The 22,992-nt window shown below is 47.0% G+C and overlaps 2 protein-coding genes across 3 annotated transcripts in view; both read left to right on the top strand.

The window, feature by feature from the left end:
- LOC105523412 (inhibitor of carbonic anhydrase-like) overlaps window positions 1–2,563 on the top strand; it is a 53,483-nt gene extending 50,920 nt beyond the window's left edge. The window contains 1 exon segment of the mRNA XM_011958227.1: window positions 2,461–2,563. Coding sequence (XP_011813617.1) covers window positions 2,461–2,563 — 103 coding nt within the window.
- Window positions 2,564–5,786: 3,223 nt separating this feature from the next.
- Window positions 5,787–22,992, top strand: part of LOC105523375 (serotransferrin) — a 32,953-nt gene continuing 15,747 nt past the window's right edge. Inside the window, exons 1-9 of one of the 2 annotated variants that reach the window (XM_011958201.1) lie at window positions 5,787–6,329; window positions 8,263–8,435; window positions 13,479–13,587; window positions 14,349–14,525; window positions 15,212–15,344; window positions 16,146–16,201; window positions 16,695–16,873; window positions 17,644–17,821; window positions 19,035–19,189. In XM_011958201.1, the coding sequence (XP_011813591.1) occupies window positions 6,287–6,329; window positions 8,263–8,435; window positions 13,479–13,587; window positions 14,349–14,525; window positions 15,212–15,344; window positions 16,146–16,201; window positions 16,695–16,873; window positions 17,644–17,821; window positions 19,035–19,189 (1,203 nt within the window). In that variant the 5' untranslated portion in view covers window positions 5,787–6,286. The remainder of the gene's footprint in view (window positions 6,330–8,262; window positions 8,436–13,478; window positions 13,588–14,348; window positions 14,526–15,211; window positions 15,345–16,145; window positions 16,202–16,694; window positions 16,874–17,643; window positions 17,822–19,034; window positions 19,190–22,992) is intronic. The other variant, XM_011958202.1, reaches the window with a different exon arrangement.

Here is a 22,992-nt window from a genome sequence, read left to right as displayed (position 1 = left end):
AGATTGGATAAAGAACATGTGGCACATATACACCATGGAATACTATGCAGCCATAAAAAAGGATGAGTTCATGTCCTTTGCAGGGACATGGATGAAGGTGGAAACCATCATTCTCAGCAAACTGACACAGGAACAGAAAACCAAATACCACATGTTCTCACTCATAAGTGGGAGTTGAACAATGAGAACACATGGACACAGGGAGGGGAACATCACACACTGGGGCCTCTCAGGGGATAGGGGACTAGGGGAGGGATAGCATTAGGAGAAATACCTAATGTGGCATGATCTCAGCTCACTGCAACCTCTGCCTCCGGGGTTCAAGTGATTCTCAATTCTCGTGCCTCAGCCTCCCAAGTAGGTAGGACTACAGCTACATGCCACCATGCCCAGCTAATTTTTGTATTTTTAGTAGAGACGGAGTTTCACCACGTTGGCCAAACTGGTCTCAAACTCCTGACCTTAAGTGATCCTCCTGCCTTGGCCTCCCAAAATGCTGGGATTACAGGCATGAGCCACCATGCCCAGCCTCTTTTGCATTTTCATTTACAAACTTTAGAATTATGTTGTTAATTTACATGAAAAAACATTTGGAATTTGATTGGGAGTACACTGAATTTCTACATCAATTTGAGGAGAATTGTAATTTCTACAGCATCAAGTCTTCCACTCCCTGTTCAAGATATAGTTTTCCATTTACTTTGAGTTTCTTAATTTAAAGTCTGGTACATAAAAGTTTTAGATGTCTTTTGATAGATTTAATACTAAGCATTTTTTTTTCTTATGTTACTTTAGGTAGTATTTTTCATGTTTTTTCTTCTCTTTTTTTTTTTTTTTTCAATTTTAGTATAGAAATACAATTGACTTTGATGTATTTACCTACCTTGATCCAGCTCTTTTTTTTTTTTTTTTTTGAGACAGGGTCTCACTCTGTCACCCAGGCTGGAGTGTATTGGCACAATCTCGGGTCACTGCAACTTCTGCCTCCCGGATTCAAGCGATTCTCCCACCTCAGCCTCCTGAGTAGCTGGGACTACAGGCGTGCACCACCACACCTAGCTAATTTCTGTATTTTTAGTAGAGAAGGGGCTTTGCTATGTTGGCCATGCTGGTCTCAAACTCCTGACCTCAGGTGATCTGCCTGTTTCAGCCTCCCCAAATTCTGTGATTATAGACGTGAGCCACCACGCCCAGCTTTAACTCATTTATTCTAAAGCATACTCTAGTTTCTTCAGAATTTTATACACATACAATTTATTATGCATAAAGATGAGAGTTTATTTTTTTCCTTTCCAATCCTTTTACTTACTGTTTCCAGTAAAAAGGTTGACTAGAAATGATAATGGTAAACATCTGGTCTTACTGATCTCAACAAGAAAGCTTTATTCAACATTCCACACTAAGTATGATTTCTGTAGATTTTTATGGTACACAGATACTTGATATCAGACTGAGAAAATTTTGTAGAATAAGTTTGCTAAGAGGTTTTGTTATGAAGGGATATTGAATTTTATTAAATGATGTTCCCGTACTGAGTGATAGGGTCATACCACCTTCCTTTATTATTCCACTAATATGATATATTACAGTGATTGATACTTGAAAGGATAGCTTACATTCCTGGAATAAACCCAATTTGATAATTATTTATTAATCTTTTTTACATTTTGCTAGATTCTATTTGCTAATCTTTTGTGTAGAAATTTTACATCTGTGTTCATAAAAGTTATGTTTTTTATCTTTGTCATGATGTCTTTGTTAGTTTTTCCTTTCTAAGTATACATACTGTCCTCAAAACATTAGTTAAGGAGTGTTCCTACTTTTCTGTTCCTGGAGGAATATATTGATGTAATCCTTTTACTTTATTTAGAGACAGGGTCTCACTTTGTTGCCCAGGCTGGAATGCAGTGTCGTGGTCTTGGCTCACTGCAGCCTTGAACTCCTGGGCTCATGCAATCCTCTTACCTTAGCCTCTCGGGTAGCTGGCAATACAGGTGCATGCAACTGTGTCCAGCTGATTCAAACTTTTTGTAGAGATGAGTTCTCACTATATTGCCCAGGCTGGTCTTGAACTCCTAAGCTCAAGCAATCCTCCTGCCTCAAGCTTCCAAAGCCCTAGGATTACAGGCATGAGCCACCACCCCCACCCTGTAATTCTTCTTAAATGTTTGATGGAATTCATTCCACCTGGTCCTGGACTATTCTTCATGAGACAGGTATTTTTGTAGACTCCCCTGTGAAAAGAATGGAAACCTTGAGAATCTTCATTGTCCGAGGACTTCTGAGAGGTAGAACAGAGATAAAGAGAGAGAGCGGAAGAGAGAGAAAGAGACAGAGAGCGAGCGAGAGCGAGTGAGCAGTAGTGTCATGTGGCATTTCAAAATGCCTGGCATTTTCCTAAAAGAACCCTGCCCAGTCCCCAGCCCCCTGGTCATACGGCCTGACCCATTGGGCTTGCAGGGTGACTGGCTTCGTGAATGTCAGTTCTCAGGCTGCCAGGTTGCTGCTTCTCAAGGATGACCCAGACTCAGAGAAGTCTCTGGTGTCAGGCGGAGGACGCTGAGTGGGGGACAGGAGGAACTGCTCAAAACAGAGGCTCTTTGTTTGCTTTGCTTCTGTGTCAACTGGGCAACATTTGGAAACAATAAATATTGGTTCAGAGGCCCACTGCTTTCTTACCCACCTCCTGCTGGTCAGCTTTTCCAATTTTCCTGCACGTACACATGAGTGCAGCTATTTCCTTAAGGGCCAACTCGTGGTTGAAATTTAAGAGTTTTGCCCTGTTTGTGGTGAAAGATTTGGCTCATGCTTGGGTTGGTTTAGAACTGTAAGCTTCCCTTGTGTCCTCTCTCATTCTCTTTCTCTTTCTCTCTCACCTCCCTCCCTCTCCTTCCTCCCCCACTAAATAAATAAAGGGAAGGGCAATATCAAGAAGGCAGCTGTGGTCTGGAGAAGGCCAAGATTCAGGAAGTGTGAGTTCAGGTCTCAGAGCTCCATGAATGAGGACCCATCATTTGACTGTAATGTCCACATCTGATAAATGGAGGTACTGATCTTATCTTGCAGGGCTGCCCCAATGATCTTGCCCCAGGACAGTGCCTGACACTTACAAGGGGATAAAAACATGATATTTTCTTCCAGCTGAGCACAATCAAGCCAGTCCATGTCTAAGGATCTGCAGTTGGTACTCAGACCTCTCCCAGACTGACCAGCCCCTGTGCTGGCAAAGCCCTGGGGGCTATGTGCCTTTGGAGAAATGGCAAGGCTGGGTGTCTCATGTCTGTCCCTCTTTCGGTGTGACCCCAGGTGAGCTTCTTGGCCCCTGCATGTCCTGGTTTCCTGGGAGAGGCAGTGTCCCGGGTGGATGTGTACACTCTGGAATCAGACTGCCTTCTTTTGTATTCTGACTTTGCAGCTGACCTTGAACAAGGTATCATCCTCTCTGGTCCTCAGTTTCCTTGTCTCATCTGTAAGATGCAGATGCTAAAGCACCAAAGTCAGAGGGGTATGGTAAGTGCTCACTGAAGCTCCCAGTAAGTCTCAGCCATCATTAAGCTATAAAAAGGGACAGTGAATTTCAACTCCAGAGCATCTCTGGCATAGAATTAAAGAATATAAGTGAGAGCACAGGTACAAGTGTCATGGACACGGAGTGCTGTAATGTTACTCTTACCTTCACATGCTCCTACAGACATATACAGGCATAGGCACCCCATACAGCTAGGGCCATGCACACATGTACACCCCAAAGCTGGCCTCACCCCTGTCTACCCCATCCAAGGAATGGCAAACACGAGGCTCTGCTGTTGTCCTCCTGAGCAAGAGCCAAGACCCTGGGCCTCTCCATCTAGATGCGTGTAGATGACGTGGGAGAACCAGTTCTCTATGTCTTGTCTGAGCTTCCTTCATATCCCATGAGGCTGTGTACTTCCTTCCCAGCACCTGTCTTGGGCTTGGACTCAGAGGACCCCTCTGAGGACAGGGCATAGAGTTGGCTGGTCTGGAGAGAACTCAGCCTGGCCGGTAGGTAGTTGCTCCCTGCTGAGGGGCTCTGGGTAGGCTATGGGCCTGTGGCTGGAGGAGTGGCCTCGGCAGGGCTTAGTCTATGAATGTAGATGGGCTCCAGGGAAGGAGAATCACTGACCATCTTCTTTCCATGCCCTGTGTTGAGCTTCCCTGAGTTCGTGGCATGAGCTCAACCTTTGGTAACTGCACTTCCTGCTCTCTGGCAGACCCTGCAAGCTTACTATAGGGCCTGTCCATGCATCAGCTGTACGTGTGCATGCTGCTCTGTCGGGTGCCTCCCAGTTAGCCTTGCCCCTGGCTTTTCCTGCTCATCTCACATCCCTACCTCAAGGTCTCCAAATGAATCCAGACCACTACCTAGAGCCTGCTGCAGGGACAGTAGGAATATGGCCCTCATGCCAAGAGTCTTCTTTCCCTATGACTCAAGTGCAAGGGACCCATGGATGGGCCAGGGAGGAGTAAGACAGGGTAGCAGTGGTCACTCTCCCTCGCTGGTGAGGCTGATGTGTTGGGAAAGCCAGACTTGCCTTCTGTCCTCACTGTAAACAGAAAGCCTCTGCAGTGGACTTTAAAGTGGGAGGTGTGTTACCCCTTTGCATATGAGATCATCTTTTGGAGCATGGGAGAACATAACCTAACTTCCAATTATATTTATTGTTATTGCAAAAGATTAACACATTATCATTCATCCATATTGAATGTGTGAATTGGCCCTGTCTCCCACCTGAGTCTGCAGTCATGACAGATGGAGCCTTTGAGGTGTCCTAAGGGAAGATGGGGATCACCTCACAATTCCATAGGTTAAGAGGGGAGTGCCGACCCTGCCCTTTGTTTTGGTATTTTTATTTCCATATTTTGTGGTTTGTATGTGCCCAGTTAAACGGAGGCACAGATTAGATAATCTGGCTTTAACTCTAATCTTCACGAGATGCACACATGCCTTAAACAGATTTCTACAAAGAAACTAGAATTAGGAGATAATTCTGACAACACAAAAACTAGTGAACAAAAAGCAAATGCCTGACCTGACATATCCACTAAGCTTGGTATGGGCTTGGTTAACTAAAACATGAGACAGAATGAAGGACCATCTGGTCAGGTTGGATAAGAAGTAACTTTTGGCAAGATCTCCGAAGTCTGGATTTACACTTCGTGGAAGGAATCTTGACCTTCCCCCAGGTATGTTAGGCCTTGAGATAATAATCCTATATAAGGCCGCATAAGCAAAATGACATTTGAAAATGAGTTTCATCTTTAGCTCATCCTTTTACAAAGTTCTATTCCTTGTGCATGATTAAAGTGTACACATTTTTTAGTTAAAATATAAGCACTAGAAGGCACAAATTCAGCATTTTTCATGATAAGTGTGTGCAATTAAAGCGGTTAGGAGACTCATGGACTAGAGGGGAACATGGTGGTCTCAGGCTGTAAGAACAGGCCACACCCTCCACTGGGCCGCTTGCTTTGTGCTAAGATGGTACTTTGTTCTGAGCCTCACAGTGTCTTGACCACGTTCCTGGAACCTTCTTGTGGGAGGGAGTTCATCTCCCCTATGACTCTGTCCCTAGTCTAAGGTGTCCCGCAGGAAGCTTGAGGGCAGGAAGTTTTCCAGCCCAGGAGCCTGAGCTCAGACGGGCAGGAAGAGGGAGCAGCTCCTCTGTGGGGGACCTTTGAGAGCCCAGCAGCAGGATTTCGAGGGACACCTGGTCGGGAGCAAAAGGTGCTGAGTCTGTCTTTGACCTTGAGGCCAGCTTGTTTCTCCTGCATCCTCTCCCAAAAGGGGCTTTGCCTGTCATTCTCCAGTTCTAGTGTGGGGTCTGGGCGCAGTTCTTTTCCCTCTCCAGCCTCGGAGTCTCCCTCTGTGGACTGCGCAGATAGGACTGGTGGTACGGACCAGCTCGGCCGCCCTGGAGTCAGGAGCAGAGCCACCCGGTTCCCAGCCCGCCTTAGCCGCTCCTGGCACCGAGCGAGCCGCGATGACAATGGCTGGATTGTGCTTCATGTCCCTTCTCATCAGCATTTCTGTGCTGGACTCCTTCCACTCGCGGGTCCTCTCCAGAGCTCAGGAAATGAGGTGATCAGTGGGGCGAGTAAGGAAGGGGGGTTGGGAGAGGGGCGATTGGGCAACCGGGCTGCACAAACACGGGAGGTCAAAGATTGCGCCCAGCTGGCCCGGGCCGGGAATAAAAGGACGTGGGGCGCGGGAGGCTGCACAGAAGTGAGTCGGACTGTGCTCGCTGCTCAGCGCCGCACCCGGAGGATGAGGCTTGCCGTGGGAGCCCTGCTGGCCTGCGCCGTCCTGGGTGAGTGCGGGCGCGGGGAAGCAGTGCAGAGTTGCTGGCTGGCGCGTTCCCTGCAACCCGGGCGGCCACCGCGCAGCCTGCATGCTCTCCTGGCTCAGGCTGGAAGCCTGGATGCCTGGGTGCCTTTCCCTTGCCTCTCTACGCCCCACCCCTGGCCTCTGCTTGGGCCTCTAGATACTTTTCACTGCACTCACTGTCTCCTTCCCGTCCTCCTCTTTGTCCAGTAAATCTTGCAGCAGCGAAATACAATAAATCAGAGCACGTCTAACCAGGTTATCAAAACCCTTTGCTGCTGCTTCTTGTCAAGTCCAAACTCCTTAGCACGGCATTCAAGGCCTCCCAGGTCTGACCATTCCCCCTTTCAGAGTCTGATGTCCCCTGGGTGCCCTGGGAGCTGTCAGAGCGCCCATCGAGCGGTCAGAGCATGGGATTTGAAGCCAGACTTCTTGGATCCAAATCCTGACTGGTTCCTCACCAGGGAAGGGGTCATCACAGCACTTGCCTGGGAGGGTCAGGTGAGGGTCAGCTAGGTGGCGGATGCCGGGTACCAGTGGCAGATGTTGCACACATCCTGCTATGGGGCAGTGACTGACACCTCACTCCCCAACCTCCTGAGGTGGGGCCCCCTTCATACTCTAACTTCTGCCTGCCATTCGTGGGGCATTTGTCACACTGTTGGGGCTTCCATGTTTAGTTGTCTCTCCCCATAAGCCAGCAATTCCTTGAGAGAGGACCCCACGTTACTTGCCTTTATCCCCGCACAGAGCAATTCACAGGCTGTGCAAGGTAATGCTCCACTGAGGACACATTCTCGCCTATAGGAACCCTGGAGGTGTGGCTTTGCAGAGGGGCTGCCACAGACTTATGTTGCCTCCCAGGATTTCCCATGGGCCAAGGGGGATGATGGGGGTCGCTGGGGTGGCATGGGGTGGCCCCTCCTCATGCATCCTGGGGAGCTGTGGGCCTCCTGGCCACGGGCTTTGTGGATCTTCTTCAGAGCCAGTGAGTCAGCCTTGCTGTTATGGCCCACAACGTAACAGCATTTGTTGTTTCAGTGGAGATGACAGGGGGCCTTGGGCACAGGGCAAAAGCTCATGTGATAAGGATGCTATCTCTGCAACCACATGGATTTTAATAGTTACCCATGGCTGGCTTCAGCTTTTTTTCTGAATGGCAGCCAAAAAGTGTGGTGAAAATGGAGGGATAGTTCAGTGGAGACAGAGGGGAGACTGTTGAATTCGTGGAGTTTGTAGTTATTCCTAAACAGAGAGCAACAGACAAGAGTCACAGACAAATTAATTCTCTTTTCATTAATTTACCCACAACTACTGGCCAAGAAGGGGTGTAACTCAGAATGTTTTCTTCTTTTGTGCCCTGAGTAGCAGACCCAGAGTCTGGAGACCCAGATTCTAGGCCTGGCTTGGCCAACAATAAGCAGGGTGACCTTGGGTTAAAAAAAAAAAAGGCATCATTCTTTGAGTCTCATTCCCTCTTCTCAAAAAGATGACAATTCCTCCCCTGCTGGCTTTCCAAAGTTTGAGGTATCGAGCCAATGTGTTGGGGTAGCTGAAAACACCCTGTGCACACTGAGGCTTATGTTCCATGGCAGGGCAGAGGCCAGGACAGTGACAGGAGGAGACAAGGCAGAGACAGAGCAGACTGTCATCTCCAGCTGGGAGCTGATGGTCATGCCTGCATCCCTCTGGCCAACAGAGGGTGGTCAGTAGGAAACTGGGAGGCCATTAGGGCAATCTTCTATTGGCCCAGTCTCAGCATGCAGTAGAACTTGTGCTCTGTAGAGTTCATGGACAGGAGTGAGAGGAGGACGGGACTGAGGGGATGTGGCTGTCAAGGCCTTTCTAGGGGCGATGCTATCTCTCCCTCAGCACAGGGAGTGAGTGGGTCTCTTCCATCTCTGGCCTCTCTCCCCCAGGGCTGTGTCTGGCTGTCCCCGAGAAAAGTGTGAGATGGTGTGCAGTGTCAGAGCATGAGGCCACCAAGTGCCAGAGTTTCCGCGACCATATGAAAAGCGTCCTTCCATCCGATGGTCCCAGTGTTGCATGTGTGAAGAAAGCCTCCCACCTTGATTGCATCAGGGCCATTGCGGTAAGTCGCTGCTGCCTAAAAGAGAGTGGAAGAAAGCCATACTTTCTCTATCTCCGGTCACTTTGGAGCAATTCTTTACTCACAGGTAGGAGGCTGACATGTGGGGCAGTCAACCCTGACTGTTATTAAAATCACTTCAAAAATGGAAATTGGGAGGTTTTCTTTAATGTGCCTGGAAAGCAAAAGTCAAAAAGCACATTGACTTTTGCTTTCCAGACACAGTAGGTGCAAGGGTGACTGTTTTGAGACACTAGGTTCTCTGAACTCAGCAAAAATATAAGAATGCCTGCTATGAGGCTGGGCACAGTAGCTCATACCTGAAATCCTAGCACTTTGGGAGGCTGAAGCAGGTGGATCACCTGAGGTCGGGAGTTCGAGACCAGCCTGGCCAACACGGCAAAACCCCATCTCTGCTAAAAAATACAAAAATTAGCTGGGCATGGTGATGCATGCCTGTAATTCCAGCTAGCTACTTGGGAGGCTGAGGCAGGAGAATCGCTTGAACCGGGGAGGCAGAGGTTGCAGTGAGCCAAGATCCTGGCACTGCACTCCAGCCTAGGTGACAGAGTGAGGCTCCGTCTCAAAAAAAATAAATAAGTAAGAATGTCCACTATCAAAGTTATTATATGACCTTCTTTGGCAGCTTTTGATACACAACTGGGAAGACGAGTGATGCATGCAGGGGGAAGAGTACAGTGTCCTGATTGCAGGTGACAGCTGATCCCTTTGTTCTTAGGTCTACAAAAATGCTCTCAATCCTTTCAACGTTGCCCCTGCCTATCTGTACTTGTCAGATTCCATGCTGGGCAATGGGGCTGCAGTGGTGAATTCAACACACTGGTCCTTACCCTCAGGGAGCTAGTGGCCTAGTCAGGAGAGCAGAAAAACACATGAATAAGTAAACAACTAACTCCAAAATATGGGGATGTACAATAGAGAGAAAGAGGAGAGTGTTCTGACAGGGACTCACAGAAAAACCTGCTTTGTCCTGGGTGATCAGAGACCATCTCTCTGAGAGAGATGTAATGAAGCTGAGATCCAAGGACTTAGCCCAGGTTGGCTCCAGTGTAAAATATACCAAGCAGCGAACAAGAGCAGATGCAAAGGGCCTGAGGCAGAGCAGAGCGGGCTTATTCAAGTTGCTAGAGGGAAGCCAGGGTGATGGGAGCTGTCAAAGATAAGCACAGCCAGATATTAGTTTAGGCAGTGACAATAGGTTTCATTCAGTAACTACTGACAGTGGGGGAAAGAGCTGGGCTCCATTCTGATTTGTGCAGCGGTGATGTGGGCATTTTAAAGGGAGAATGAGGGAGGGGAGAACGCAGGGCTCTGCAGAGTCAGAGAAGTAAAAAGGTAGAAAGGGCTGGTCAGTGTAAATGTGAGGAGGCCAGCTGTGTCTGATAGCTGGCAGTTCTCTTGATTAGGACTCTATTCTCCCACAGAGACTGGGAGACAGACACTCTATCCATCCTGATGATTGTGTTGCAAAGGAATGGCTCTCAGTCCTTGAGACAGATGCTTGTGAGTTTCAAGAGATACATATTCACAGTTTTCAGCCCTTTTTAGTAAATGCTCTTGGAAAGGGAGGTCAGGGGCCTATCATCAGTTGTGTTGGCTAGAAGAAACAGATACATTTTCCTGGCAGCACTGAGTTTTCTCAGGCAAGCACTGTAAGGGGATCAGGGCCATCCCAGGGATAGAGATTTGTTCTGCTAGGAGCCATGCCAGAGTCTGGTCAGGTCTCTTAGTGCAGGGGTTTGGACAGACTTGTCAAGTGTGGGAAATTCTACAGTTCTCAGCACAAAGCAAGCAGGAGGTTAGCCGAAGGGAAAAGGTGGAAGAGGTAGACACATCCAGATGAAGCCTGGCTTCCCTCCAGGAATCTGCGCTGGGGTTTTCCCCCTCTTCCAGTGTCTTTCTGATGGCTTCCCCTTGGCTTCCCTCCAGCCTTCTCTCTGTGGCTTTCCTTCTTCTGGATTTGGTTATCTTGACTTGTGAGAGCTTGCTTGATTATAATCCTGTCCCTCCCAGCTGGCACAGGTTGGCACAGCTCAAGTGCTGGACCCTGTGTTTTAGGCCTTAGCTCTTCAGGTCCCTGAGCCCCTGAGGAACCAGTGATTTCTTGGTGTCTTGGAAAAGAAAGACCAGGTTCCTGACCACTCTCCCAACCCCACTGCACTGGGCAAAGCTCTCGTTTGTTTGCTTCATTTTTATTCAGCAATGTGAGGACTGGGGAAGGGAAGGTGTTTGCAGATTAAACAAAACCACGAAGTGTGTTTCATACATAAGGTCTAGTTGTTGTGGAACAGAAAGGCCCATTGTGTCTCTTAATTTTGTTTTGTATTGTGGTATATTAAAAATATATTTTACAACCCAAATATCCATTGATGAGTGAATAGATAAAATGTGGTATACACAAATGATGAAATATTTTTAGCCTTAAAAATAAATGAAACTCGGCTGGGCGCGGTGGCTCACGCTTGTAATCCCAGCACTTTGGGAGGCTGAAGTGGGCGGATCACGAGGTCAGGAGATCGAGACCACAGTGAAACCCCATCTCTACTAAAAATACAAAAAGTTAGCCGGGCGTGGTGGCGGGCGCCTGTAGTCCCAGCTACTCAGGAGGCTGAGGCAGGAGAATGGCGTGAACCCAGGAGACGGAGCTTGCAGTGAGCCGAGATGGCGCCACTGCACTCCAACCTGGGCTACAGAGCGAGACTCTGTCTCAAAAATAAATAAATAAATAAATAAATGAAACTCTGATACATGCTGCACTGAGATGAACCTTGAAAACATAAGTGAAGCAAGCTAGATACAAAAGGATAAATATTGTAAGATTCCACTTTCATGAAGTATCTAGAATTGTCAAATTTATTGAAACAGAAAGTAGCATAATGACTACCAGGGGTTGGGGTCGGGGAGAAATAGGAGGTAATTGTTTAATGGGTAAAGAGTTTCAGTTTCTGGACATGGAGGTGAGGGTTATAAAACAATGTGAATGCATGTACTTAATGCCACTAAAATGTACACTTCAAAATGGTTAAAATTGGCTGGGCGCAGTGGCTTATGCCTGTAATCCCAGCACTTTGGGAGGCCGAGGCGGGCGGATCACCTGAGATCAGGAGTTCAAGACCAGCCTGGCTAACATGGTGAAACCCCGTCTCTACTAAAAAAATACAAAAATTAGCTGGGCGTGGTGGCAGGCACCTTAATCCCAGCTCCTTGGGAGGCAAAGGCAGGAGAATCATTTGAACCCGGGAGACAGAGGTTGCAATGAGCCGAGATGGAGCCATTGCACTCAAGCCTGGGGAACAAGGGCAAGCTCCTTGGGAGGCAAAGGCAGGAGAATCATTTGAACCCGGGAGACAGAGGTTGCAATGAGCCGAGATGGAGCCATTGCACTCAAGCCTGGGGAACAAGAGCGAGACATCTGATATGGTTTGGCTTACAACATATTTTACTTCATTTAGAAATACTATTGTCTTATTACTTGATTGTAACACAGCAAAGCTCATGGAACTATAGTTTTTGCTTTGTAATTTGTTTTGTTTCGTTTTGTTTTGTTTTTTTGAGAGTCTTGCTCTGTCACCCAGGCTAGAGTGTAATGGTGCAATCTCAGCTCACCGCAACCTCTGCATCCTAGGTTCAAGCAATTCTCCTGTCTCAGCCTCCCAGGTGGCTGGGATTACAGGCATGCACCACCAAGCCCAGCTAATTTTTGTTTGTTTTGGTAGAGACAAGGTTTCACCATGTTGGCTAGGCTGGTCTCGAACTCCTAACTTCAGGTGATCCACTTGCCTCAGCTTCCCAAAGTGCTGGGATTACAGGTATGAGCCACTGTACCTGGCCTGCTTTGTAATTTGATCAATAAGAAATCTTCATAGAGAACCGGCAAGGACTTCTGGAAAAATCATTTTGATGAAAGACATTTAAAGCACAAAAGGAGTAAAACTATGTGTTTAAGTGTCTAAATAAAAGAGAGTTTGGCTCACTTTAAGGACTTACATAAAAAGAAAATAAATTATAGATCCAGTAAGAAGGCAGCTATAGTATTTCAAGGGAGCTGTTGATTTAAAGATGAGGGCTTATAGAAGCACAAAGTCAAAAAGAAACATAACCTGAAGTAACAGTGTAATGATAAGAAATAAACCCGGACTGTCTGGACTCAAATCCCAGCTCCATGACTTACTGGCTACGTGGCCAGGGGAAGTGACTTAACCTTTCTGTGCCTCAGATTTCTCACTTGTAAAATGGAGCTGAGATAGAGAGATGAGCTGCCCATGTGTTGGAGTAGACAATTATACCAGAGATGAGCAAAAATGGAAGCAATAATCAAGCTTTTGATCATTCAGTACGTGGTATCACCAAGAAGCTAAACTCAGAGAAAGTGCCGAGTTCCTCAGCAAAAGGGTCCTGCAGTTTTTATGGACTCAGGGCAGGAAGGAAGAGCATTGAGTACCGAGTCAGAGTGAAGATGAATGTTTTCAAGGTTTCCATCTTCCCCTAGAAAAAAAAATCTCCACAGAAGCACCTGAGGAAGACCTCAAAGGAAGTCTCAACATAAAGAGGTCTCAGAGCAAAGGTCATGGGTTAGGAATGAAAACAGGTGTGAAAAGAGCGTGGCCACCCCAAGCGAGCTGCATCCTTGACAGCAGAGTCCCCTCCAGAGACTGCACTGCACTGGCTGTGCTCTGAGTCTGGGGTGGCAAGGGCGGCTTTCTCCCACGGAGCCTGCCAGGTTAAGCCTTCGTAATTGCCTATGGCAAAGTCACGTAGGATTTTTGACCAGGAGCTGAGCACCTCACCAGGGAAAAGAGAAACACAATCCATCCCTCCCTCTATGCATAAGGAATAGGAATTTGGTGGCTAAGTGCCCTTGCAAGGGAGACAGAATCAACTGAAGCCAGCAGGGCTGTGCATGGTCTAATCAAGTTCTGGCCCTGGGTCCATGGAGTCCTGGTAGCCACTCTCTACTTGTGCGGCTTGAGGTGGGCCTTCCTTGGAAGTCAGGGCTTCATCCAGGACTGGCCTGTTCTCTTTCAGTTAAACGAAGCGGACGCTGTGACGCTGGATGCGGGTTTGGTGTATGACGCTTACCTGGCTCCCAATAACCTGAAGCCTGTGGTGGCAGAGTTCTACGGGTCAAAAGAGGGTAAGTTCTCCCTGGGACCCCAGGAAGGAGTTGTCACCCTTATTCTCTATGCTGAGTCTTGTGTTTTACAGGCAGGTTTTCATCTTTGGAGAGTGAGTAGGGAATGAGGGGCCCCATCAGCCGCCACAGCCACACATCAAGGCCTCCGGGGGCTTGGGGCTGGCTGAGGGCTGGTGCTCCTAAAACTGACCCCTGTGCCAGAGGGATATGCTTACCAGAGAAACACAGCAGGCTGTGTGCAGCTTGACCTACTGCGGTCTAGTGATATGTCTGGGGTCCCTGGAGGCCTCTGGAGCCATAGGTACCACTCACATGGAAGAGGTCACTTTGGAGCACACACTCAGATGCCAGCAGCACTGCAAGTCTTCTGAGATCAACCTGACTATCCCTGGGCCTGTGCCAGTGGACAGGAAATACTTTGATGGGCCTCTGTTGCCACAGCTCCAGTTTCCTGGTGGCTGGGGTTGGTAGGTGTAGGCAGACACGCCGCAGGGCCAGGGGAGGCAAAGCATTCAGGACACATGTGCATGTGGCCTTCTTGCCCCTGTTTGCCTGGAGGGGTAACATTACAAACATACCTTCTATGGTCTTCTCTCTCCCCTGCAAGCCTAGGAAGGTTTTCCTGATTCCCTCCTCCTTATCGCCCAGTCCAGTAAAAGCAAGGCCTCTCCACTCCCCTCCCTCCTCAAGAGTCCTGTGGTGATGAGCCATGTTTCCCTGTACCAGGCTGAAGGCCTTCCATTCACACTGTGCCTTTGCAGATCCACAGACTTTCTATTATGCTGTTGCTGTGGTGAAGAGGGATAGTGACTTCCAGATGAACCAACTTCAAGGCAGGAAGTCCTGCCACACGGGCCTGGGCAGGTCCGCTGGATGGAACATCCCCCTAGGCTTACTTTACTGTGACTTACCTGAGCCACGTAAACCTCTTGAGAAAGGTAAGCTGGCAGGAGGCTGGGTGCCCTCGAGCAGCTGCCTCTGCTCCAGATGCCCACACAGGCCACACTAGGCAATCACCATCAACAGACATGTGGGATGAACTCAGGTGGGGGAAGGAGGTTAACCAACTTTAAACTGGCGGGTCTGCTGCATCAGCAGCGCTTGGGAGGTGGAGCTGAGATTTTTTTCTGCTCTGAGCTCCCAACACCCCAGCAGAGGCTGTTCTGATGAGTGAGGAAAGGGTGCAAGGCTCAGCAGAGGGTTTCAGTCTAGACGATGGTGGCTCTCTTGTCCACTTCTCTGGATTTCTTTCCTGGAGGTTTCTCTGGAGCCCTGCACCTCTCTAGGCAGTTCTATATCTGGGGCATGGATCCCAGAGGGGACCTCTCTCTGAGCTGTTCCGGCCTCTGACAAAGCAGGGAGAGGGTGCACTGAGAAAGACCCAAGGTAGGCCTGGGTTAATGGGAAGCATAGGCCTTCCTCAGATGGATGGTGGCAAGACAGAGGTCAACTGTTCCTATTAGAAATCCTTGATCTTGATGAGTCAGCATAAGGGCAAGCTGGGACTGCATGTGCTGGTTTGGTTTTAGTCCCCTCTGTTCCCTGATGGGCCTGGGCGGGGTGATGCCTTTGGCTGTGGCCAGCCTCACTCATGCTCTGTGGTCCTTTTCTCTGTGCTGAGCAGCAGTGGCCAATTTCTTCTCGGGCAGCTGTGTCCCCTGTGCGGATGGGACGGACTTCCCCCAGCTGTGTCAACTGTGTCCAGGGTGTGGCTGCTCCACCCTTAATCAATACTTCAGCTACTCAGGAGCCTTCAAGTGAGTGAGATGTCTGCTGCTCCATGGTGGCCAAGGTGCCAAATGTCCTCAGGGTGAGAATTCTTTGCTGGTCCAAAGCCGAGCCCTGCCTGCCTACAGGGGCATCAAGGTGGCCTAATCCCCTCCCAGTGAGTCAGAAGCACAACCTGGGACTCCTAGGTCAAGCCAGCCCATGTTCCCTTTCATCTGACCCTGACAAGCAGGCCCTTTTCCTGGGGGCCCTTCCTCTCTCCCCAGAGACCTCGAGCCTGGTCAGTGTCTCCTCTCAGTGGATCAGGCAGAGCCTGAAAGGACAATCATGCCTCTAGTGTCTGGGCCCACTGTCCATGGACTGGCCCTCTTCCCTCAATCCCAGCAGTGTCACCTGCGCAGTACACTGCCTATCTCCTGCCCCCATCACTGTCTCTATTTGGGAAGCTGATTTCTTGCTCTCTCTTTTTACCTTGATTATATCCTAAAGTTTTACAACCAGCCAAGGGCACATTGTCACCCTCAGGAGACACTATACCATTATCTTCTATTCCAGAAGTTTAAAAACTCTTTTCACATGAAAATATCTTCAGTTGCATTTTGCTTCTTTAGGTTATTAGGGCTTTTTATCTCGTGTGAGCTCATTTCCCCATCTCAGCACTGCCCTGGAGGTCTGCACACCATGGCGTTGCTTCAGCTACCGGGCTGCACAGAGGCCTTCCCCAGGCTCTAACCTTGTGTGAGTGCTGGACAGTGTGATCAGACTCTCCAGGTGCAGGTGGAGAAGGGCCTGCCTTGCAGGAGCCCTGCTGATGTGTTTCTTTGACCCAGGTGTCTGAAGGATGGTGCTGGGGATGTGGCCTTTGTCAAGCACACGACTATATTTGGTAAGTATGGGACAAGAATCCACCAGGGCCCCTCCAAATAGTGGGTGTTCTTTTTCCGTGTTCCCTTTTTCATGCTCAGTAGTAGGACATGAGCATACTGTATTTCTCCTTTATCATTGCCTGGGTTTCCACCTGTGCAGAGTTAGGTACCTACGGGGTCCCCATCTGGATTCCTGGGCCTCTTTCCATCATTCAACCTCTCCACACAGTGCTTCTGCCTCTGGGGTAGTGTTGCCATAACCAAAGACTGGGGGTTGGTCCTGCTAAGGTCAGGCTCATGGTGGAATGAGGAGCAATCACTGCTGCATGGATATCAGAAGCCTTTACCTGGCTGTGGGGTCTTGAGCAAGTCATTCTTCTGCATGTTCTCTGGCCTTCAGTGGTCACTCCAGGCCTCTCAGCTCATACTTTCTATGATCAATGGAATTTCAAGGATGGGCACCACAGCCCATGGCTTTCCTGCATTAGGCTTACCTGGGCTTTCCCTCCTCAGAGAACTTGGCAAACAAGGCTGACAGGGACCAGTATGAGCTGCTTTGCCTGGACAACACCCGGAAGCCAGTAGATGAATACAAGGACTGCCACTTGGCCCGGGTCCCTTCTCACACCGTCGTGGCCCGAAGTGTGGGTGGCAAGGAGGACTTGATCTGGGAGCTTCTCAACCAGGCCCAGGTATCCCCACCTGCCATCCTCCCCTCCAGCTTAGTGCTCCCTGCTTGGATTTGGGGGTTTTCCTCCTGGCTATCTTGTCACTCTGGAAGTCTGCATGTTCAGGATACACTGGGAGCCATGCCACATGCCATTAAATTCTCTAAAAGCTGGGACTCCTCACAGAGCAGCAGGGAGTCTGTTGTGGTGCTACCATCTGCTGCCCTTGCCTTTCTGGCTGGTGATATCTGAAGAGGCTCTGAATTGCTCTGTTCCATTCCTTTTTACCTAAACCAGACCTTCAAGGCCCAAAGCTAAACCCCTCCCCAATGAGGCTTTCCATGGCCCTCCCAGAAGGAAATGGTATCTCTCCCCATTCCCCTCAGCCTGGCTGTGAGGGGGCTGCTCGCACAGCAGCTTTACTTCCCAAGAGCTTGTGATTTGGGTTCAGCCAGCTTCCTCTTGCCCAGCCCTCCCATCTGTCCACTGAGAGTTTGACTGGCACCCACACAGGGCAGTCTGTGGATTTGCCACATTTCTTGTCCTCACCGATGTCTCAACCTGTTCCGGGAGACAGACACAGAAGCAGGTTCAGGGAAATCATGGACCCACAAGGGCTACGGGCAGATAAAGTGCTGGGTGAGCAGGAGCAGGTCTGATTGCCCTCTCTCCTGGCATCTTGAACTTTTTCATGTTTCAAATCTTTCCTGCAGAGATTTGTTTTAACTTCAGTCCCATTTCTCAGCCTCCTTTCTTCTCTGTTGCCATCCACTATTCCGTTTTTCTATGAACAGGAACATTTTGGTAAAGACAAATCAAAAGAATTCCAACTATTCAGCTCTCCTCATGGGAAGGACCTGCTGTTTAAGGACTCTGCCCACGGGTTTTTAAAAGTCCCCCCAAGGATGGATGCCAAGATGTACCTGGGCTATGAGTATATCACTGCCATCCGGAATCTACGGGAAGGCACATGTGAGTACCTGGGAAGAAGCAGGTGACCACAAGCACTTGGGAAACCTGGTGAGCACAGGGGCCAGAGATTGAGTCTTTTTAGAGACCTGCATGCCTCTCCTGATGCTCCTTTTTCTGACCTGTCTGTGAGCCCAGTGTTAGACTGATGCTGAGATTATGAGATGGCCTCGATGTCACCATGGGCTTTAAAGGAAATCCACCCTTAAAATGACTTGAGTTGGTTCCAGTATTTCCTTTGCATCAATCAGGATTGCCTTGCCTACTTTGTGAAGCCAATTAGCTTATCACAGAGTAAATGAAATAGAACAAAATTATTATGTATTCCACATCTCCAGCCAGTCAACATATGCCATAATGAAGAGGCGTTTTGAGAGAGGTTGATCCCAATCCTGAATTTCATTGAGTCACTGTGGTTTTGCTTGACCATTAATTTCTTCAGCAGACATTTATTGAACATCTAGACATATGCTCTGCTAGGTGCTGGACATAGGATGGCATGACAAATATATATTTGATTCTGTTGTTCTGGAAATTTCAAACTGTGGAGAAGATAAATGTTTAATAAATAGTCATGCTATTGAATGATGAATTACAAAATAAGAGATATGCTTAAAAAGGGAAAACTTTGACAACAAAACACCATGGCCCTATGAGAGTGCAAAACAAAGAAAAACAGACCCTGGACTTGGGGTTAAGGCAAGGCTTCCTTGAGGAAGTGACTCTTGAGTTCAGTCTGAAAGATGAGCAGATGTACATTTATTCATCAGACATTTATTATGCTGGCCATGTGTTAGCATTGCCCTAACCCTGAGGATGCCCTGGTGAACAAGACAGGCAGGACCCTTTCTCTCTTGGAGCTTATGTTCGCCTGCAGAAAACCTGACAATAAACAATGAACATATAAATAAGAACACCTCCGGTAGTTAAGTGCTATCTGAAAAACAAAAAGGAAAAAAACAGCCAGAGGTCGTATGGTGCCCAGAGGTTGGAGAGGAAAGTTGGCTTCTCGGAAGACATAAAAAACTAAATCTAAATGAGAAGTCACCCAAGAGATTGTGCATTGACTTTGCTTTCTAAGGTGAGTAATTCCTTGAATGGGACTGTTTATTACTGCAAATCCCAGCATTTGCATGAAGACAGTGAGCAGTGCTGATACACACCAGGCAACAGCTAGGGCCGCTTCTGATCTCTGGTTCTTTTTTTTATGCCATAGGCCCAGAAGCCCCAACAGATGAATGCAAGCCTGTGAAGTGGTGTGCGCTGAGCCACCACGAGAGGCTCAAGTGTGATGAGTGGAGCGTTAACAGTGCAGGGCAAATAGAGTGTGAATCAGCAGAGACCACCGAGGACTGCATCGCCAAGATCATGGTATGTCACTCCAGCCTTCCTAGGGCAGCGTCCCTGTCATTGCTGCCTGCTGACCCCCAGGACTGAGCTAGTGAGTGTTCCTGGGAATAATGCAAAAACCTGGCTCCCAGGAACCTTGTCCTGACTATGTGAGCACAGTCCCACTGGAGGTTCAGAATCTTTGAGTTTATGGATCTGAAGGATGCCCACAGGGCTCAGTTTCCTCCTTGTATGAGTGTATGGTGAAAGGGCAGGCTGAGCGGTGCCTGCTTAGGGAGGCTGGACCGTGGTGTGGGTGTCCTGAGACCAGTGGTGTGCCATGATCACTGTGGTAAGATCCTGAGTAACTGGTAGGATCCAAGCAGGTACAAATTTGCTTTATTGATCAAAAGAGTATCCTAGCCAGGCACGGTGGCATGCACCTGTAGTCCCAGCTACTTGGGAGGCTGAGGCAGGAGGATTGCTTGAGCCCAGGAGTTCAAGGCTAGCAACAGCAGAACCTTGTCTCTAAAAACGTTTGTTGTTGTTGTTGTTATTGTTGTTTTTTAAGAAAGTGTATTCCATGTTGGCTTACAGAGAATTTTTTAAATCCTGAATAATATTAAGAAGAAATGAAAAGTACTTATAATCATGTAATTCAGAGAAAATTCTCTTATTGGGATCATTTCATATAGGTTGCTTGCTACCTTTTACTCACCTCACAGTATCTAGTAAGCTTTTCCCGTGTCATAAATCATTCTTGCAAAACCTAATCTGGAGCTTCTGTGTTAGTGCATACATCGAGATGGGGGAGGGTGGTTTGCCCAGAGAGAACATGAAGTGCCAAGCTCCACTCCCCCTCCTCCCCACATTTCTTGCCCTCTGTGTCTCTTCCATTTGGCTATTCTTGAGTTGTATCCTTTATAATAAATCAGCAAATATATTGAAACAAAGATGCATATTATAAAGTCACTAGTACCTCTTGCCATTGTCAACTGATTTTTGCTGAAATATGTTAATTCTACTTTTTGAGCACTTACGAATAACCATGTATCTTCAGAACTATCTACCATGAAGCAAAAAGGGACCATCAGCCTCATTCTTTTATATTTCATACAATTTATAAGTATCATGTTATACTATTTTAACATACATTCCATTTTAGTTTTGTCTGAGTCAACACAAGAAAAACCAAACTAAGTTAAAGCAAAGCCTACAAACTCAAAACCTGAGTCTATACAAATCTGTTAGCAGTTTGAGTGGTTGGGCTTCAATATTATACTCTGGATGTGAAACAATAGATAAAGTTTTTATGTCTGTAAAAAAAGGAACAACAAAAGACTCTTGGGAACATGTGGAATCTTAAATGAAGATGATGAAGTACAACCCAATGGTAACATATTTTAAAAGGTTCTTCTTGGACGTCGTAATTTGCTCTCCTATGAATATATCGTTTGAGCCTTTAACATTGGAAATAGCTTACAGATGTTGGGGCAGAAACCAAAGACCAACATTGCCATGTTCTGTGAGACCACGTCCAAGTGGATGATTGCTGGACAGGTATGTTTCATGCATAACATTTAGTTCATAAAATTATATACTACTTTAGGAGGTCCAGGGTCTGTGGATTAATGAAACAGAAGTAACCAATATCATTGCTAGTAAAGAATTATTGGAAACAAAGTTGAAAGACACAGTTTATTTGGTCCCACACCTGTGACACATCATCACTGTCAATGGGAAGCCACTGACCTGTCCCAATTTCCAAGGTTGTTATTGTGACACCATGGCTGCAGTAGAAAGCGAAGGTGAATGTGGAAAACAGATCCTAGAGCGACCAGTGCCCTCAGTTACTGCAGTAATCATGTAGACAAAAACATGTCTAATCATGTAGACACACAGGACTTCCAAAGGGAGTCATGATCTGGCATAGAAACATCATTACTGGTATTACTGGGATGGCAGAAAGGATTCCCAGACTGGAAGAAGAAGATGACTACACTGGATATTTGCCTCTGGTCCATGTTCTAGAAATAAGTGTTGAGCTTCTTTGTTTTTCTCATGGATGCCTGCTTGGCTACTCTTCACCCCAGACTTTAGTGGATCAGTCTTTTAAAGTAAAAAATGGGCTGGACACTGTGGCATGCAGTTGTAGTACCAGCTACTCAGGAGGCTGAGGTAGGAGGATTGCTTGAGCTCAGGAGTTTGAGTCCAGCCTGGGAAACATAGTGAGACACCATCTCAAAAAAATAAAAAATAAAAAAAATAAAAACCGGAAGCAAAGGGTCTACTTCCTTCCAGGTTGAAACCAACACTGATGGCAGCTGTTCTGGAAATCATGGATCAGATCTACCAAAATGTCATGAATAAAGTGTATGAAATGAGTAGTCTTCAACACAATCTGTTTATTCTGGCCTATAATTATAAAATGGAACACATTTCAAAAGAGCAGAGTACTGGATTGTGTGGCAGCTTTGTTTTCTGGAAATTGTGAAAATATTCAGCTTTGCTACGTGGAAATATTCAGTTTTTATTGTACGAAAGTGCTCCACTTTCTGCAACACGCAGCAAGTTCATGAGTATGTTTTTGTTGTGGTCAGAGATACAGACTCACTGAACCTGCAGGGGCTGGAACAATTACAGATGTGTGGATTACAATACTGGCAGAAGTGGGAGTCCCATTAGTTTGCTGTGAAATTAAAGAACTAGGAGGAAGGTGGATACTTTAATACTGAAAAACCACATCCCAGAGGTGGAATTCTTATCGGTGGCTAAAATGTGACAATGGGATGCTACAGAAATGAAGCAGAAACAAAAGCTGATTTCTTTGAAGATGGAAATGGGCAGAAGTGGTTATGTCCTGGAGATACTGGAGAGTTTGATGGTTGTTTACAGATGATTGATCATAAAAAGGACCTTGTAAAACTACAGGCAGGAGACTGTGTTTCCCTTGGGAAAGTACAGCCAACTCTGAAGAATCTCCCAGTAATAGATGACATCTGTGCATTTGCAAACAGTTAATCCTTCTTATGTCATTGGATTTGTTATGCCAAATCAAAAGGAACAGAACTAATTTGAAAGAAAGGACTTACAGGAACTTGGAAGGAGCTGTTTAACAGTTGTGAAACAGAAGATGAGGTGCAGTAGTCCCCCTTTATGTGAGGTTTCGCTTTCTTGGGTTATACCTACAGTCAACTGTGGTCCAAAAATGTTAAGATATTTTGAGAGAGAGAGCGAGCACATTAATATAACTTTTATTATAGTATGTTATAATTGTTCTGTTTTATTATTGTTGTTAATCTCTTACTGTGCCTTACTCTTAATCTTTACTCTTTATAAAGTTAATTTATAAACTTTATCATAGGCTTGTATGTATAGGAAATAAACATTGTATAGGATTTCAGTTTCCAAGACTGGGGGTCTTGGAACATATCTCTTGAGGATAAGAGGGGACTACCATACTTAAAGTACTTTCTGAAGCTGCTATTTGAGCATGTCTGAAAAAGTTTGAAAATCCATTAAAAATTGGTTTGAGCCCTGACCCATGGATCCTGAAACTGGTCTGGCGACAGGTGCCTTCAAGCTAAAACACAAAGAGTTTAATACACATTACCAGGCAGACTCTGAGCGAATGTGTGGAAGAAATGATTTTTCTCTTTTGGCATCAGTTTGCTACAGTGAGCTCAAATCAAATAGGAAATTATTTGAAATGCATGTTTCAAACCGTGAGGCAAACTCCATTCCTCATATTCAACCTAGACTTTTACTTCTTAAGACATCACCATCTTCAATGGACAGGATTAGTAAAATAGTAGGAGAGCAAACTTGTGTCTGTCTCTTTTTTC

Source organism: Colobus angolensis, unplaced genomic scaffold (assembly GCF_000951035.1).
Source record: "Colobus angolensis palliatus isolate OR3802 unplaced genomic scaffold, Cang.pa_1.0 Scaffold46, whole genome shotgun sequence".
Classification (NCBI taxonomy): domain Eukaryota; kingdom Metazoa; phylum Chordata; class Mammalia; order Primates; family Cercopithecidae; genus Colobus; species Colobus angolensis.
This window is presented reverse-complemented; position numbering and strand designations above follow the sequence as displayed.